At 44.0% G+C, this 16,905-nt stretch overlaps 1 protein-coding gene across 6 annotated transcripts in view; it reads left to right on the top strand.

Annotated features, from left to right (window-relative positions):
• LOC118906811 (splicing factor SWAP) overlaps positions 1-16,905 on the top strand; it is a 90,010-nt gene that overhangs the window by 29,209 nt on the left and 43,896 nt on the right. For all 6 annotated transcript variants that reach the window (XR_005022600.1, XR_005022599.1, XR_005022601.1 and 3 more), the window contains 4 exons: positions 11,833-12,073; positions 13,431-13,562; positions 14,077-14,170; positions 15,112-15,283. Coding sequence is in view for 3 of the 6 variants with exons in the window: in XM_036874500.1 (XP_036730395.1) it covers positions 11,833-12,073; positions 13,431-13,562; positions 14,077-14,170; positions 15,112-15,283 (639 nt within the window). In the remaining 3 variants the exon portion in view is untranslated. The remainder of the gene's footprint in view (positions 1-11,832; positions 12,074-13,430; positions 13,563-14,076; positions 14,171-15,111; positions 15,284-16,905) is intronic.

The following is a 16,905-nucleotide window of genomic DNA, read 5'->3' as shown; positions in this document are numbered from 1 at the left end:
CTAGTAGGAGTCTCATGCCTTGGAAGCCCGGTGAGAAGTGGGACTGCGGGCGCCCTTTGGGACCCTGCACACCGCCCCACCCCGTGTCTAGGACAGGACGGCGAGCTCCAGGGAGCCAGACCTCTGTCTGTCCTTTGCCCCGTCTGGTCCAGCGATTCTCAAAACTTAGCATTCATGAGAATCTCTGAGTTGGGAGCTGTACACAAAAACACATGTTCTCTAGTTGGTAGTCATTTTAAAGGGTTTCCAGTTCAAGGATTTCAAGAGCTGTGAGGCCCCGCTGCAGCGACGAGTGCACATCTGCAGTGTCTGCCACGGGGTGGTGTCGGCGGGCTGGCTTCCCGCCCTCGCGGAATGCCTCAGCACGCGCCTTGCCGTCAGCGGGCTTCGCTCGTGACACGCTCCTCTGGTGCCCGCTCTAACCTGGGAGCTGTGCAGCCTCCCTCTCACTGCTTTCAAGGTGCTTTGCCTTCTGTGACCACAGCCCTGATTGCAGAGAACTGCCCCAGGGACGTGTGTGCAGGCGGGCAGGGCAGGGGCCTCCTGGGGCGGGAGGTGGTTCTGGAGGTAAAAGCTTTGGTTTAGTTGAAGTACAATTGCTGTACAATGTTATGTAAGTTATAGGGGCCAACATAGTGAATCACAACTTTTAAAGGTGATACTCCATTTATAGTTATTATAAAGTATTGGCTGTATTGCCTGTGCTGTACAATATATCCTTGTAGCTTATTTATTTTATATGTAATAGTTTATGCCTCTTAATCTCCTACCCTTGTCTTGCCCCTCCCCCTTTCCCTCTCCCCACTGGTAACCACCAGTTTGTTCTCTGTATCTGTGAGTCTGCTTCTTTTTTATGTTTACTCATTTTAGCCTTTAGATTCCACATATGTCATGTCATACAGCATTTGTCTTTTTCTGTCTGACTTAATTCACTAAGTGTAATACCCTCCAGGTCCATCCATGTTGTTGCACATGGCATTATTTCATTCTTTTCTATGGCTGAGTAATATTCCACTGTGTGAGTGTGTGTGTGTTTGTGTGTGTGTGTGTGTGTGTATACACCACATCTTCTTTATCAACTCATGTGCTGATGGACACTTAGGTTGCTTCCATATCGTGGATATTGTAAATAATGCTGCTTTGAAAGTTAGGGTGCATGTATCTTTTCAAATTAGTGAATTTGAAAAAATTTTCATTTTTTTAGATATATATTTATTCGATTTTAAGGGGGTTTTTTGTTTGTTTTTGTTTTTTATAATGTATTTTTTTTTCCTAAGGTTGTGTGTTTCCAAGATGCCTATTCTCTTTTTTTTTTTTCACACACACACACACACTGTATTTTATTTTTACAAGAGATAAATAGACTGACATCAAGCATTGTACATGGATGACCACAACAAAAGCAACAATGATCGCAATTACCAAACATGAAACACACTCATACTACGTCATAATATTGACATTCAGTCCAGTAATCCTCCACTGTAGCAGCTCCTTTACTTTGCAGTGAAAATTGATTTGTATATTCTTTGCCTCTGAGTCCTTGTGGGATTTTTTTTTTTAATTCAAACAGAAAGTCACAAAAATTATACTCATCCTCATCAGTTCACTCAGTCCCATGTAATTAATTTTTTTTTCATCTTGATCTTTTGTTAGCACTTTTATGTGTTCATCAGTTTTTCATTAGAGTTCTGAAAATGCTTATTCATTCAGTTCAGCAGTACAGTCAGTTACCAGAAACCTGTACTTGTCAGAGTCTTTTCCATGAATTCCTTGAAGATGAAACCCTTTTACAGGAACATATTTGCAAAAGCATCAGAGTACACCCAGAACTGTCTGTAAATGACAAAAGACTTAAAAATGACCATGGTTAAAGATCTGATGAAAGTTCATAATAATGCAGTTGACAAGAAAATTAGTTATTTCTGAGATATACATTTTAAAGTAATAACTAGGATTATGACTTATAACATTATACCAGAACATATAAGATTTTTAGAAATTTCATGTAATGTCTGAAACATTTATATTAACATATTTCCATACAAATAACCCAATAAAAGTTTAGTATTAGTTGTTTTGTTTGTTTGTTTTTTTATACTGCAGGTTCTTATTAGTCATCAATCTTATACACATCAGTGTATACATGTCAATCCCAATCGCCCAATTCAGCACACCACCATCCCCACCCCACCGCAGTTTTCCCCCCTTGGTGTCCATATGTCTGTTCTCTACATCTGTGTCTCAACTTCTGCCCTGCAAACTGGCTCATCTGTACCATTTTTCTAGGTTCCACATACATGCGTTAATATATGATATTTGTTTTTCTCTTTCTGACTTACTTCACTCTGTATGACAGTCTCTAGATCCATCCACGTCTCAACAAATGACTCAATTTCGTTCCCTTTTATGGCTGAGTAATATTCCATTGTATATATGTACCACAACTTCTTTATCCATTCATCTGTTGATGGGCATTTAGGTTGCTTCCATGACCTGGCTATTGTAAATAGTGCCACAATGAACATTCGGGTGCATGTGTCTTTTTGAATTACGGTTTTCTCTGGGTATATGCCCAGTAGTGGGATTGCTGGGTCATATGGTAATTCTATTTTTAGTTTTTTAAGGAACCTCCATACTGTTCTCCATAGTGGCTGTATCCATTTACATTCCCACCAACAGTGCAAGAGAGTTCCCTTCTCTCCACACCCTCTCCAGCATTTGCTGTTTGTAGATTTTCTGATGATGCCCATTCTAACTGGTGTGAGGTGATACCTCATTGTAGTTTTGATTTGCATTTCTCTAATAATTAGTGATGTTGAGCATCTTTTCATGTGCTTCGTGGCTGTCTGTATGTCTTCTTTGGAGAAATGTCTATTTAGGTCTTCTGCCCATTTTTGGATTGGGGTGTTTGTTTCTTTAATATTGAGCTGAATGAGCTGTTTATATATTTTGGAGATTAATCCTTTGTCCGTTGATTAGTTTGCAAATATTTTCTCCCATTCTGAGGGTTGTCTTTTCGTCTTGTTTATGGTTTCCTTTGCTGTGCAAAAGCTTTGAAGTTTCATTAGGTCCCATTTGTTTATTTTTGTTTTTATTTCCATTACTCTAGGAGGTGGATCAAAAAAGATCTTGCTGTGATTTATGTCAAAGAGTGTTCTTCCTATGTTTTCCTCTAAGAGTTTTATAGTGTCCAGTCTTACATTTAGGTCTCTAATCCATTTTGAGTTTATTTTTGTGTATGGTGTTAGGGAGTATTCTAATTTCATTCTTTTACATGTAGCTGTCCAGTTTTCCCAGCACCACTTATTGAAGAGACTGTCTTTTCTCCATTGTATATCTTTGCCTCCTTTGTCATAGATTAGTTGACCATAGGTGCGTGGGTTTATCTCTGGGCTTTCTATCTTGTTCCATTGATCTATGTTTCTGTTTTTGTGCCAGTACCATATTGTCTTGATTACTGTAGCTTTGTAGTATAGTCTGAAGTCAGGGAGTCTGATTCCTGCAGCTCCGTTTTTTTCCCTCAAGACTGCTTTGGCTATTCGGGGTCTTTTGTGTCTCCATACAAATTTTAAGATGATTTGTTCTAGCTCCATAAAAAATGCCATTGGTAATTTGATAGGGATTGCATTGAATCTGTAGATTGCTTTGGGTAGTATACTCATTTTCACAATGTTGATTCTTACAGTCCAAGAACATGGTATATCTCTCCATCTATTTGTATCATCTTTAATTTCTTTCATCAGTGTCTTATAGTTTTCTTCATACAGGTCTTTTGTCTCCCTGGGTAGGTTTATTCCTAGGTATTTTATTCTTTTTGTTGCAATGGTAAATGGGAGTGTTTCCATAATTTCTCTTTCAGATTTTTCCTCATTAGTGTATAGGAATGCAAGAGATTTCTGTGCATTAATTTTGTATCCTGCAACTTTACCATATTCATTAATTAGCTCTAGCAGTTTTCTGGTGGCAGTTTTAGGATTCTCTATGTATAGTATGTCATCTGCAAAGAGTGACAGTTTTACTTCTTTTCCAATTTGTATTCCTTTTATTTCTTTTTCTTCTCTGATTGCTGTGGCTAGGACTTCCAGAACTATGTTGAATAATAGTGATGAGAGTGGACATCCTTGTCTCGTTCCTGATCTTAGAGGAAATGCTTTCAGTTTTTCACCATTGAGAATGATGTTTGCTGTGGGTTTGTCATATATGGCCTTTATTATGTTGAGGTAGGTTCCCTCTATGCCCACTTTCTGGAGAGTTTTTATCATAAATGGGTGTTGAATTTTGTCAAAAGCTTTTTCTGCATCTATTGAGATGATCATATAGTTTTTATTCTTCAGTTTGTTAATACGGTGTATCACATTGATTGATTTGCGTATATTGAAGAATCCTTGCATCCCTGGGATAAATCCCACTTGATCGTGGTGTATGATCCTTTTAATGTGTTGTTGGATTCTGTTTGCTAGTATTTTGTTGGGGATTTTTGCATCTATATTCATCAGTGATATTGGTCTGTAATTTTCTTTTTTTGTAGTGTCTTTGTCTGGTTTTGGTATCAGAGTGATGGTGGCCTCATAGAATGAGTTTGGGACTGTTCCTTCCTCTGCAATTTTTTGGAAGAGTTTGAGAAGGATAGGTGTTAGCTCTTCTCTAAATGTTTGATAGAATTCACCTGTGAAGCCATCTGGTCCTGGACTTTTGTTTGTTGGAAGATTTTTAATGACAGTTTCAATTTCATTACTTGTGATTGGTCTGTTCATATTTTCTATTTCTTCCTGGTTCAGTCTTGGAAGGTTATACCTTTCTAAGAATTTGTCCATTTCTTCCAGGTTGTCCATTTTATTGGCATAAAGTTGCTTGTAGTAGTCTCTTAGGATGCTTTGTATTTCTGCGGTGTCTGTTGTAACTTCTCCTTTTTCATTTCTAATTTTATTGATGTGAGTCCTCTCCCTCTTTTTCTTGCTGAGTCTGGCTAATGGTTTATCAATTTTGTTTATCTTCTCAAAGAACCAGCTTTTAGTTTTATTGATCTTTGCTATTGTTTTCTTTGTTTCTATTTCATTTATTTCTGCTCTGATCTTTATGATTTCTTTCCTTCTGCTAACTTTGGGTTTTGTTTGTTCTTCTTTCTCTAGTTTCTTTAGGTGTAAGGTTAGATTGTTTACTTGAGATTTTTCTTGTTTCTTGAGGTAGGCTTGTATAGCTATAAACTTCCCTCTTAGAACTGCTTTTGCTGCATCCCATAGGTTTTGGGTCGTCATGTTTTCATTGTCATTTGTCTCTAGGCATTTTTTGATTTCCTCTTTGATTTCTTCAGTGATCTCTTGGTTATTTAGTAACATATTGTTTAGCCTCCATGTGTTTGTGTTTTTTACATTTTTTTCCCTGTAATTCATTTCTAATCTCATAGCGCTGTGGTCAGAAAAGATGCATGATATGATTTCAGTTTTCTTAAATTTACTGAGGCTTGATTTGTGACCCAAGATGTGATCTATCCTGGAGAATGTTCCGTGCGCACTTGAGAAGAACGTGTAATCTGCTGTTTTTGGATGGAATGTCCTATAAATATCAATTAAGTCCATCTTGTTTAATGTATCATTTAAAGCTTGTGTTTCCTTATTTATTTTCATTTTGGATGATCTGTCCATTGGTGTAAGTGAGGTGTTAAAGTCCCTCACTATTATTGTGTTACTGTCAATTTCCTCTTTTATAGCTGTTAGCAGTTGCCTTATGTATTGAGGTGCTCCTATGTTGGGTGCATATATATTTATAATTGTTATATCTTCTTCTTGGATTGATCCCTTGATCATTATGTAGTGTCCTTCCTTGTCTCTTGTAACATTCTTTATTTTAAAGTCTATTTTATCTGATATGAGTATAGCTACTCCAGCTTTCTTTTGATTTCCATTTGCATGGAATATCTTTTTCCATCCCCTCACTTTCAGTCTGCATATGTCCCTATGTCTGAAGTGGGTCTCTTATAGACAGCATATATATGGGTCTTGTTTTTGTATCCATTCAGCAAGGCTGTGTCTTTTGGTTGGAGCATTTAATCCATTCACGTTTAAGGTAATTATCGATGTGGATGTTCCTGTGACCATTTTCTTAATTGTTTTGGGTTTGTTTTTGTAGGTCCTTTTCTTCTCTCGTGTTTCCCACTTAGAGAAGTTCCTTTAGCATTTGTTGTAGAGCTGGTTTGGTGGTGCTGAATTCTCTTAGCTTTTGCTTGTCTGTAAAGGTTTTGATTTCTCCATCGAATCTGAATGAGATCCTTGCCGGGTAGAGTAATCTTGGTTGTAGGTTCTTCCCTTTCATCACTTTAAGTATATCATGCCACTCCCTTCTGGCTTGTAGAGTTTCTGCTGAGAAATCAGCTGTTAACCTTATGGGAGTTCCCTTGTATGTTATTTATCGTTTTTCCCTTGCTGCTTTCAATAATTTTTCTTTGTCTTTAATTTTTGCCACTTTGATTACTATGTGTCTCGGCGTGTTTCTCCTTGGGTTTATCCTGTATGTGACTCTCTGTGCTTCCTGGACTTGGGTGGCTATTTCCTTTCCCATGTTAGGGAAGTTTTTGACTATAATCTCTTCAAATATTTTCTCTGGTCCTTTCTCTCTCTCTTCACCTTCTGGGACCCCTATAATGCGAATGTTGTTGTGTTTAATGTTGTCCCAGAGGTCTCTTAGGCTGTCTTCATTTCTTTTCATTCTTTTTTCTTTAGTCTGTTCCGCAGCAGTGAATTCCACCATTCTGTCTTCCAGGTCACTTATCCGTTCTTCTGCCTCAGTTATTCTGCTATCGATTCCTTCTAGTGTAGTTTTCATTTCAGTTATTGTATTGGTCATCTCTGTTTGTTTGTTCTTCAATTCTTCTAGGTCTTTGTTAATCATTTCTTGCATCTTCTCAATCTTTGCCTCCGTTCTTATTCCGAGGTCCTGGATCATCTTCACTATCATTATTCTGAATTCTTTTTCTGGAAGGTTACCGATCTCCACTTCATTTAGTTGTTTTTCTGGGGGTTTTTCTTGTTCCTTCATCTGGTATATAGCCCTCTGCCTTTTCATCTTGTCTATCTTTCTGTAAATGTGGTGTTTGTTCCACAGGCTGCAGGGTTGTAGTCTTTCTTGCTTCTGCTCTCTGTCCTCTGGTGGTTGAGGCTATCTAACTTGTTTTTGTTGTTAATATTTATTTATTTGGTTGCGCCAGGTCTTAGTTGCGGCAGGCGGGGTCCTTAGTTGCGGCTCACTGGCTCCATAGTTGAGGCGTGTGACCTTAGTTGTGGCTTGGGAACTCTTAGTTGTGGCATGTGGGATCTAGTTCCCTGATCAGGGATGGAACCCCGGGCCCCCTGCATTGGGAGCGCGGAATATTAACCACTGCGCCACCAGGGAAGTCCCTGATTTTTAGTTTTTTGAGAAACCTCCGTACTGTTTTCCACAGTGGCTGAACCAATTTACATTCCCACCAGCAGCGTATGAGGGGTCCCTTTTCTCCACATCTTCACCAACCTTTGTTATTTGTTGGAGGTAAACCTTAGGAGGGGCTTCACAGCAGGCAGAAGACACTGTTTGGAGGTGCCCCTGGCACCTGCAAATGAAATGAGGGGCATGATACTGTTCACCATAGATTGGGGGGCAGGCCAGGCCAGGCGTGGCTCCGGGCTGAGGTTGGCCTATCACTGTCACATCCGCCCCGGGCCTCAGTGTCTGTGGGGAAAAGGACAGAAACAACCTTCTCCCTAAAATCTGTTCATCTATGACATCCCGCACATGAAATGGGAATCTGGGAGAAACAGTGCATAATTGGAATTGGCTGCACTCTTGGGTCCTCAGCTGTGGCGTTGCCCTGAGCAGGCACCACGCAGCAGGAAAGCCTGCATTCTCAGCTCACCACGCCTCAGGCGTTTCATGGCCATCAGGGTTATTTTTGGATACAGAGGGATTTTCAAATTCCTGTTCACCTTTGCAAGGTGTAATTAGAATTCGTTGGAAAGGACTCACAGAGCGCGTGCGTAAGAAGTGAGAGGGCATCCTGCGTGCGTTGTCCGTAGGTTTCTGCTTCCAGTCTGTCCTCCTCTGCAAGATCCCCAGGGCACGTGCCCTGGGCTGGCTTTCTAGCGTGGGAATCCCTGCATCCGGAGGGAGACTTGGCTCAAGGCTTAGGAGGTGCCTTCAGGTTTGGAGGCTTTGTTTGATTTTCACACATGGAAATGGAGCCTTTTCTCTTTGTGAGCTCAGCTATGCATTTAAATTTTTTCCTTATATTTTACAAGCATTTTTAGGTATTTGTAATGGGTGAGTTCCTGAGTTAATCTGCCATCTTTCTGGCAGGGTTATTTTTAGACTTTGTTTTAATTTAATGTGATGTGTGGCTCAGGTACAGACTGATGGTTAATCTGCATGTTCATTTTTTCAAAGGGATGATCCTTGGTTTTGAAAATAATTTATTCACTTCTGTTACATAAAGAATGCATTAAATTGCAATTGCATAATACATAGTTGACACTTAACTGTAAACTGTTTTTTTCTAATCCATACGCCTCATTGGTTGTAGCTACGACTTTGAGATGTATTTTGGCCTGTTTTCAGGCCAGAGGCTGGCCGCCTGGCATAGGAAGGACGTGGAGTGTCTGTCCTGTCCTTGAGATGTGACACTGGGCGGTAGCGGCTCTTGCTGCCCCTCCCGAGACAGGGGGTGCTCTGTGGGCGGGGCTACGCTCTGGTCTTGCCCCTGCTGCCTCACCCCTCCTCCGTGGCGGTGTCTGTGCCGGGGGGTGAGAAGAAGGGCCCCCATCGCTCGACCGAGTGTGGGGTGAGTGGGGAAGTCGTTCCATCATTTCAAGGAGGATGATACAGCTCACAGAAGCCTCTGTTCATATTTGAATACCTAATTGGGTTAGGAGAAGCTTATATTTGAAGCATCGAATCCGTCTGTCCACCCAACAAATTCTGTGTGCTGAGTGCTGGGGTTACAGAGCAAACGTGTCTTTCCTGCCCTCTGCCCCCGCCTTCCTTCAGAGATATGGTTTGAATGTCTCTGTGCTGAAGATCACACAGAGAGGATATTGAGGCCACTCATCTTTTTTTGAAAATGTGGAATATTGTGGCGAACGTGAACAGTGGTTGGTGCACAGCATCGAGCCAGCGCTTCACAACTTGGGAGTTCAGACACGTATAATTCATAGAAAGTAAGTCGTTACCAGCTGCGGGTGTGCCTGCAGCACATGTGAGTGATGCCGTCGTTCCAGCCGAGAACGGAAAGGCTGGGGTGTAGCTGTCAAGGACAGTTGCGAGCTGCTGCACCACTGACACCTTCCCCATGGTGCTTCCGTGCTGGAAACTGGAGTCAGTGTAAAAGCTCTCACTATTTGCAGATGTTTTTGTTTTAAAGTAAATTAATTGAAGATCAAAATAAAGTTCCTTAATGAGAAAAATCTTTCACCATGCTCTAATGAAGAGGAAATTAAATCTCTGTGTAGTCAGAACCAGTTGCTTATCTACAACAGGATTAGAAATTTAAATTCTTAATTAGTTCATTGGATCTTCTGTGATTTCACTGGTTTTGAATATTTTTCCCCCAAAATAAAAAATGAATAAACTTACAGGAATTTTGATTGTTTTAAAAAATGGGCTCTATCTTACAGATACTTGCATGGGTGGGCAAAATATATAGGAAGTTATTGTACTTCACTGTTTATAATAATAAAGCCCCAAATGATCTCAGTGTCCGTCAGGACTTCTTAAATCAGTTGCAGTACGTCTCTGTGCTGGGGTGAAGGCATGCAGGGGTTACAGAGCAGCACAGCTTTGTAGACAAGATGACTTCCAAGACAGGTGTTTGTTTGTTTTATTGAAGTATAGTTAATTTACAGTGTTGTGATAGTTTCTGGTATACAGCAAAGTGATTCAGTTACATATATATAAGAGATACATACCAGATTCATTTATATGAATGTTGTATATAAAATATATTCTTTTTCAGATTCTTTTCCATTATAGTTTGTTACAAAATATTGAATATAGTTCCCTGTGCTATACAGTAGGACCTTGTTGTTTATCTATTTTTTTTTTTTTTTAATTATTTATTTATTTATTTATTTATTTATTTTTGGCTGTGTTGGGTCTTCGTTTCTGTGCGAGGGCTTTCTCTAGTTGTGGCAAGTGGGGACCACTCTTCATCGCGGTGCGCGGGCCTTTCACTATCGCAGCCTCTCTCGTTGCGGAGCACAGGCTCCAGACGCGCAGGCTCAGTAATTGTGGCTCATGGGCCTAGTTGCTCGGCGGCATGTGGGATCCTCCCAGACCAGGGCTTGAACCCGTGTCCCCTGCATTGGCAGGCGGACTCTCAACCACTGCGCCACCAGGGAAGCCCTATCTATTTTGTATATAGTATTTTGTAGCTGCTAACCCCAAACTCCTAATTCATCCCTTCCCTCCCTCTTCCCCCTTTGGTATTGTTCTCTATGACTGTGAGTCTGTTTCTGTTTTGTAAATAAGTTCATTTGTATCGTATTTTAGATTCCACATATTAGTGATATCATATGTTATTTGTCTGTCTTTTTGTCTTAGTTCACTTAGTATGATAATCTCTAGTTCCATCCATGTTGCTGCAAGTGGCATTATTTCATTCTTTTTTATGGCTGAGTAATATTCCATTGTATATATGTACCACATTTTCTTTATCCATTCCTCTGTCAATGGACATTTAGGTTGTTTCCATGTCCTGGCTATTGTAAATAATGCTGCTATGAACACCGGGGTGCATGTGTCTTTTCCAGTTAGAGTTTTCTCAGGGTATATGCCCAGGAGTGGGATGGCTGGATCATACGGTAGTTCTATTTTTAGTTTTTAAAGGAACCTCCATACTCTTTTCCATAGTGGCTGTACCAATTTACATTCCCTCCTACACTGTTGGTGGGTTCCCTTCTCGCCCCATCCTCTCCAGCATTTATTATTTGTAGACTTTTTAATGATGGCCATGCTGACTGGTGTGAGGTGGTACCTTGTTGTATTTTTGATTTGCATTTCCCTAATAATTAGCGATATCCAGCATCTTTTCATGTGTTTATTGGCCATCTGTATGTCTTCTTCGGAGAAATGTCTATTTGAGTCTTCTGCCCATTTTTTGATTGGGTTGTTTGTCTTTTTGTTACTGAGCTACATGAGCTGTTTGTATATTTTGGAAATTAAGCCCTTGTCGTTCACATCACTTGCAGATGTTCTCTCCCATTCTGTGGGTTGCCTTTTCATTTTGTTTGTGGTTTCCTTTGTGTGCTTATTAAGTTTGATTAGGTCCCATTTGTTTATTTTTGCTTTTGTGTCTTGCCTTGGGAGACTGACCTAAGAAAACATGGCTGCGATTTATGCCCAGACAAATGTTTAAATGAGAAAAGTAAGGAGTGGAGAGAGTGGAGAGCTGGTGTCAAACGGGGAAGCCAACGAAGGGTGTTTAGTCCTCAAACGGGTCATCTCACAGGCCACACAGGAAGGGAGCCAGTGCTGCTGGACAGTGGACTTTGTCCTAATCTGCCCGCTCTGCAGTCAGGGAGGACATCAATTGTGGAGTAGGAAGGTCCACGTTGGGCTGCCTTGAATGTCCCCGTGCATGTTCACTTTCCATCGTCCCTGGGTGTGTGTCTGGGCATTGCCTGATTCTTCCAAACTGTGTGTCACCTGGGCAGCCTTTCTTATATCAGAAAACAAAACGATGTGGTTGACATTGGACAGAAGTGACATTGCATTTGGAAAAGTGTCCCTTTTTTACTGCATTGTGGATACTCACCAACTAGCCTGTCATTTGCCACTCTCACGCCCCCAAAATGTGTCTTTTCACAGCAACAGTGGCAGCCGTGTACTACAGCTACTACATGCTGCCCGACGGTACCTACTGCCTGGCGCCTCCCCCTCCCGGGGTTGACGCAGCCGCTTTCTACAGCACCCTGCCTGCTGGCGCGGCTGTGTCCGGCTCTGCTGGGGTGACCGCCACGGCCCCGCCCCCTCCGGGGACCACACCGCCGCCCCCCCCAAGCACAGCAGAGACGAGCAGTGGGGTGACCTCCACCACCATCACCACAAGGTATGCTCTCACCTCTGCTGGTCACCTGGGGCACCTGTGTTCTTGGTTTGGGCTTTTTTTTTTTTTTTTTTTTTTTTTTAAAGGAGCACTATTTTTTTTTTTTTAATTTATTTATTTATTTATTTATTTATTTATTTTTGCTGTGTTGGGTCTTCGTTGCTGTGCGAGGGCTTTCTCCAGTTGCGGCAAGTGGGGGCCACTCCTCATCACGGTGCACGGGCCCCTCACTATTGCGGCCTCTCTGGCTGCGGAGCACAGGCTCCAGATGCGCAGGCTCAGTAGTTGTGGCTCACGGGCCCAGCCGCTCCGCGGCATGTGGGATCCTCCCAGACCAGGGCTCGAACCCATGTCCCCCGCATTGGCAGGCAGATCCTCAACCACTGCGCCACCTGGGAAGCCCTGGGCTTCTTTATAGTGTGTGTCACGTAGAGGGTCTCTGTTATCCGAGTACTTATTATCCAAATCCCCAAGTTACAGGGTTGATTGGGCAGCAGAAGCTGTCATAACGTGAGCGCTCATGGCAGTGAGGTCTAACCACTGGGAAAAGGAGCTCCCAGTTACCATCCCACGGCACGGCCCTGAATCCAGCATCTGCTCTTCCCTGTGTGCCGCCGTCTCAGTGGGGCAGTACTAGGCACAGTCAGTGTGAAGTGAAGCCGTTTCTGCCAGAAGTGCAGGATTTCATAAAGCTGATGCAAGTGAATCTCTCACGAGCGGTTAGGAAATGAGGGTGTGGCTGTTAGTCCAGCGAACCACTGAATAACAGAGCCGGCAAGGCAGGGACTGGAGCCCCGGCACCTGTCCTGGGCAGCGTGGAGGGGGCTCCGCGTGTCTGTGGGTGAGCGAGCACGTTATACGAGGCACTGGCATGTCTCAAGCTGGAAAGACGCTCAGGAAACTTGACGGAACACTTGGATAGTTCCCACTTTCTGATCGTGCTAAGAAAGTCAAACATGAAACGAAGGGTGATGAATCACGCTAGGCAGCATGCTTTCATATATATAACAAAACTTCACACTTGATTTGTTCTTGGTTGTTTCTAAGAATTAACAACTGGGGGGAAACGTGAGGAGAGAAAAGGTGAACCTATCTTCATGCCCTTAAGTGGCACTTTGAGTAAAACCCCTATGTTCATCATTGGCAGTGATATTTTGGTCCCTGTTTCGAATGGATTGACTTTGATTAGTTTTCTGTAGTCGCAGTCATTTCAGATAAGGGCCTCCCTGTCTGTGCGTAACTTACCTGCCGGTGTGAACTGGGACAGTGCAGGTCCCCCAGCGGCCTTACTGGCCGCCCCCCTGCCGCTGGTCTGGAGGAGGGCCTGGCACTGTGGGTGTGACCCCGCTCTCCTCTGCAGTGCACTTGCTTCCGTGGCCGCCATCATCCCCCCGCCCCCCGACATTCAGCCCGTGATTGACAAGCTGGCAGAGTACGTGGCCAGGAACGGCCTTAAGTTTGAGACCAGCGTTCGTGCCAAGAATGATCAAAGGTGAGTGAAGGAGTTTATGTGGGGTAGATGAATGGTATTTGGGGTTTAGTTTAGCTTTTTTTTTAAATCTAGCTACATAATTGTTTATATATATATATATATATGTATGTATTTTTTATCCTTATGTGTTTAGATAAATATATCTTGTTAAATTACTTAGAGTTGGGGTGGTGGTCTTTTTTATTGTTATTTTTTGTTTGTTTGTTTAATTTGTTTTGCTTTGTTTTTTAAAAATGTTGAACCTACCTAAAATAAAAAGCGGGAATTCATGCTTTTCAAGAATCTGCTGTGGAAATTTAGACACAGACTGCACTTTGTTTTTTTAATCAAATAATGTTCCATGCTCGGGTCGTAACATAACAACAGGAGGCTGTGGTCACGACGTGATCTGTGTGATCGCCAGGGTCAGTCACTGCGAAGCCTTAGAGCAGCAGGTGTGGTCTGTCGGAGCCGAGGGGTGTCACAGCGAGCGAGCGTGTCTTGCTGAATGACTCATCCCCTTCTCTGTTCCTAGGTTTGAGTTCCTGCAGCCGTGGCACCAGTATAATGCCTACTATGAGTTTAAGAAGCAGTTCTTCCTCCAGAAAGAAGGGGGCGAAAGCGCACAGGTATGTGTCTGGGAAGAAGTAATCCTCGGGATGTGCACTAACAGGGTTGGTTGGTTTTACACTCACTTTTAGGTGTAACGTGTGTCTTGCATTTGCCGAGTTTAACTTTTCCCACCTCTCTTGTTTTACATCTGTTGAAATCTTTGACCCGTATTCATAGTTCATTGATGATCATTTGTCCAGAATGTTGTGAACAAAGTAATCCTGTCTCTTCAAGCATTTGGTGTTTTGGTTGGCTGTTATTTTTACCTACTTTGGATGGAAGCTGTGTATTATACCTCTGTTGTGTTAACGTGTACTTAAATGCCTAAGTGTAACCACAGGTGCTCCCAGCTGACGGGCTGGAGCCACACAGCTGCTGCCCACCCACTGGCCTCGAGCGCCCCCTGCCAGCAGCTCGCCTCACGACTCCCATCCCTGCAAACGTCCACACACTTGGTTCTCAGGCACCTGTTAGAAGCATTTCCTCCTGTCCTTGTAATCCTCTCTTCTGCCTCTCCTCTCCTCTCCTCAATTACATGGACACCCTAATGTCTGTTAAAACCTGTTTTGGTAGAGAGATGACGTAGGCTTTGCGTATCAGTGGATCTCTCCAGGCTTTTTTCTCTGACTGCTCAAACTGAAGGAAGTAGACTCATCTGTAGGTGCTGGGCATAATTTGGTGTTCTGACCGTGTTCTCAGCGATCAGTCTCCAAGGAAGAGGCAGTGGGCGTTGGTCCCCAAACCAGCACTGCAGGGAGAGTACCTCCTTCCACTCCTCTGTTCATTCTGCTGCATCAGAAGATAGTACATCTGAGTTAGCAAGTATACTCCCGGGTGTTACTTAGGCAGTAACGTGGCCGTGCTGTTGTCCCGTGAAATGTATGCACTGCATCTCTCTTCTGGCGAATCCCGTGTCGTTTCCGATGGAGCAGTTCACAGTCACGCTTACCCTCTGCAGGCTGTGTCAGCACCGGAAGAGGCTCCTGCAGAGTCTGCTCCTGAAAAGCCGAGTGACGCTGGGGAGGATAGTGTGTCTGAAGACGTGGCCGACGCAGGGGGCAGAGGTGGCTCCTCGGGGAAGAAGGAGGCGGCGTGCAGCAAAGTCGTCCCCGACGGGAAGCTGGTGAAAGGTACGCTGCCCTCGCTACCGAGGGTTCCGGTTTTGACCTGGTACCTCACAGGTGTCACTTCAAATTAGCAAGGAAGAACGCTGGACCGCTTAAGGTCAGGTGCCTTTAGCCACAGGACAGGAGGAAATGGCTGCCCCTTTTAAGTTGCTGTTATTAATAAAACTTGCTTACTTCATAGTACTTTCCTGATTTCGGGTTTGGGGTCATTTGGATATAAGCTCATCTTAGGTATGCGTTTGTTTAACAGCCTGTTCTAGCAATTTAATGGAAATGTTTGGAATATTTCAAATAATGTTTTGTACCCCCCCCCTTGGACTTCTGAAACTATATGCAAACTAGTGCCAGTGGAATTAGTTTTCTTTATTTGTTAAGGCAAGTCCCTTGAGGGTCTCTACCAGGCGGTATTCCACTCGCTCCGTTTCAGTTACCTACTCCTATGTTCTTGGGAGGAGTTTTTCGTCTACCAGGAGAGACATACATGAAAAGAGCAAATATAAATACATAGAAAGAAAAAAAAGCTGACACAGGCACGTTAGCAGGGAGCTCTGTGGTTGGACGTGTGAAGAAGCAGTGAGTTGCACCAGGTGGGAATGAGAAGGGCTGTGCAGGGGGAAGGGGGCTCCCAGAGACAGAGGAGCTCCCAGGCGGGACGGCGTGGTCTGAGCCGTGTGGCCTGTTCAGAGACGGGAAGTGGTCTGAGGGACCCGGGTGTCAAGGGGGGCACACCTGCCAAGGTAACCATGGCCAGCTCGTGGGGCTCTGCCTTCCTGGCGGGTCCCGGGGCTTCCAGCAGGGGCAGCACACCTTACGGCTTAGATCAGAGGAATCCCTTTATGCAGTATGGTGAGTGTGTGAAGGGATCGAGGCAGAGAAGCCATGCGGGAGGTTCGGGGTGGCGCTGGTGGCCTGAAGTGGAGGAGGGGTCGTGGCCGGGCGGTGCAGGAGCCAGTGCCCGGGTTGAAGGAAAGGCAGAGGAGATGCAGGATGGGCGGATGGGCCAGGATTGCAGGAAGGCCTTTTCTGTGCGTACAGATGCCTTTTCTGATACAAAGATGGCAATCAAGAGTAACCAAAATGACCCAGATGGGTAACTGGGAAACTTCAGTGATTTAGGAAAGCATGGAAGTACCCGTGAGCCTCTCAGTCCGGGAGGTCACCTGAGCACACGTGTTTAATCCCTCACCCTTCCCAGCCGCCTTCATCTCTCATTGGAATAACCAAAGGAACGTATTAGTAAGGAGAGAGTAAAAACAGTTACTGCTCCAGAAGCAGGGGGAGGTACTGTCCATGTTTAAGAAGGCCCAGCCAGCCCACCTGGACTTCAGTTCATAGGAAAGAGCAGGACATTTGGGGACTCGGTGGCAGGGACCCCAGGGGATCCCACTGTCAACCCAAGAAGGGGGCGGGCAGAAGGCCAGAACCACCAGGAGCATCCAGGGGGCAGCGGGGCCCCAGCAGGGTGTGGTCGGGGCGCAGTGGGCCAGCCCCGCGTGGAGCGCCCTCCGCGCTCCCGTGAGCAAGCGCCCTGGGATTCGGCAGACGAAACAGCACTCGCTGCTTCCCTCGTCGCGCCCTCTGAGCCTGAGGCGCCCGAGAGCTGCGGATGTCCGACAGAACCCACC

Source organism: Balaenoptera musculus, chromosome 14 (assembly GCF_009873245.2).
Source record: "Balaenoptera musculus isolate JJ_BM4_2016_0621 chromosome 14, mBalMus1.pri.v3, whole genome shotgun sequence".
In the NCBI taxonomy this organism is placed as follows: Eukaryota; Metazoa; Chordata; class Mammalia; order Artiodactyla; family Balaenopteridae; genus Balaenoptera; species Balaenoptera musculus.
Note: the sequence above shows the minus strand (reverse complement) of the source record. Positions and strands in the feature narration are given on the sequence as shown.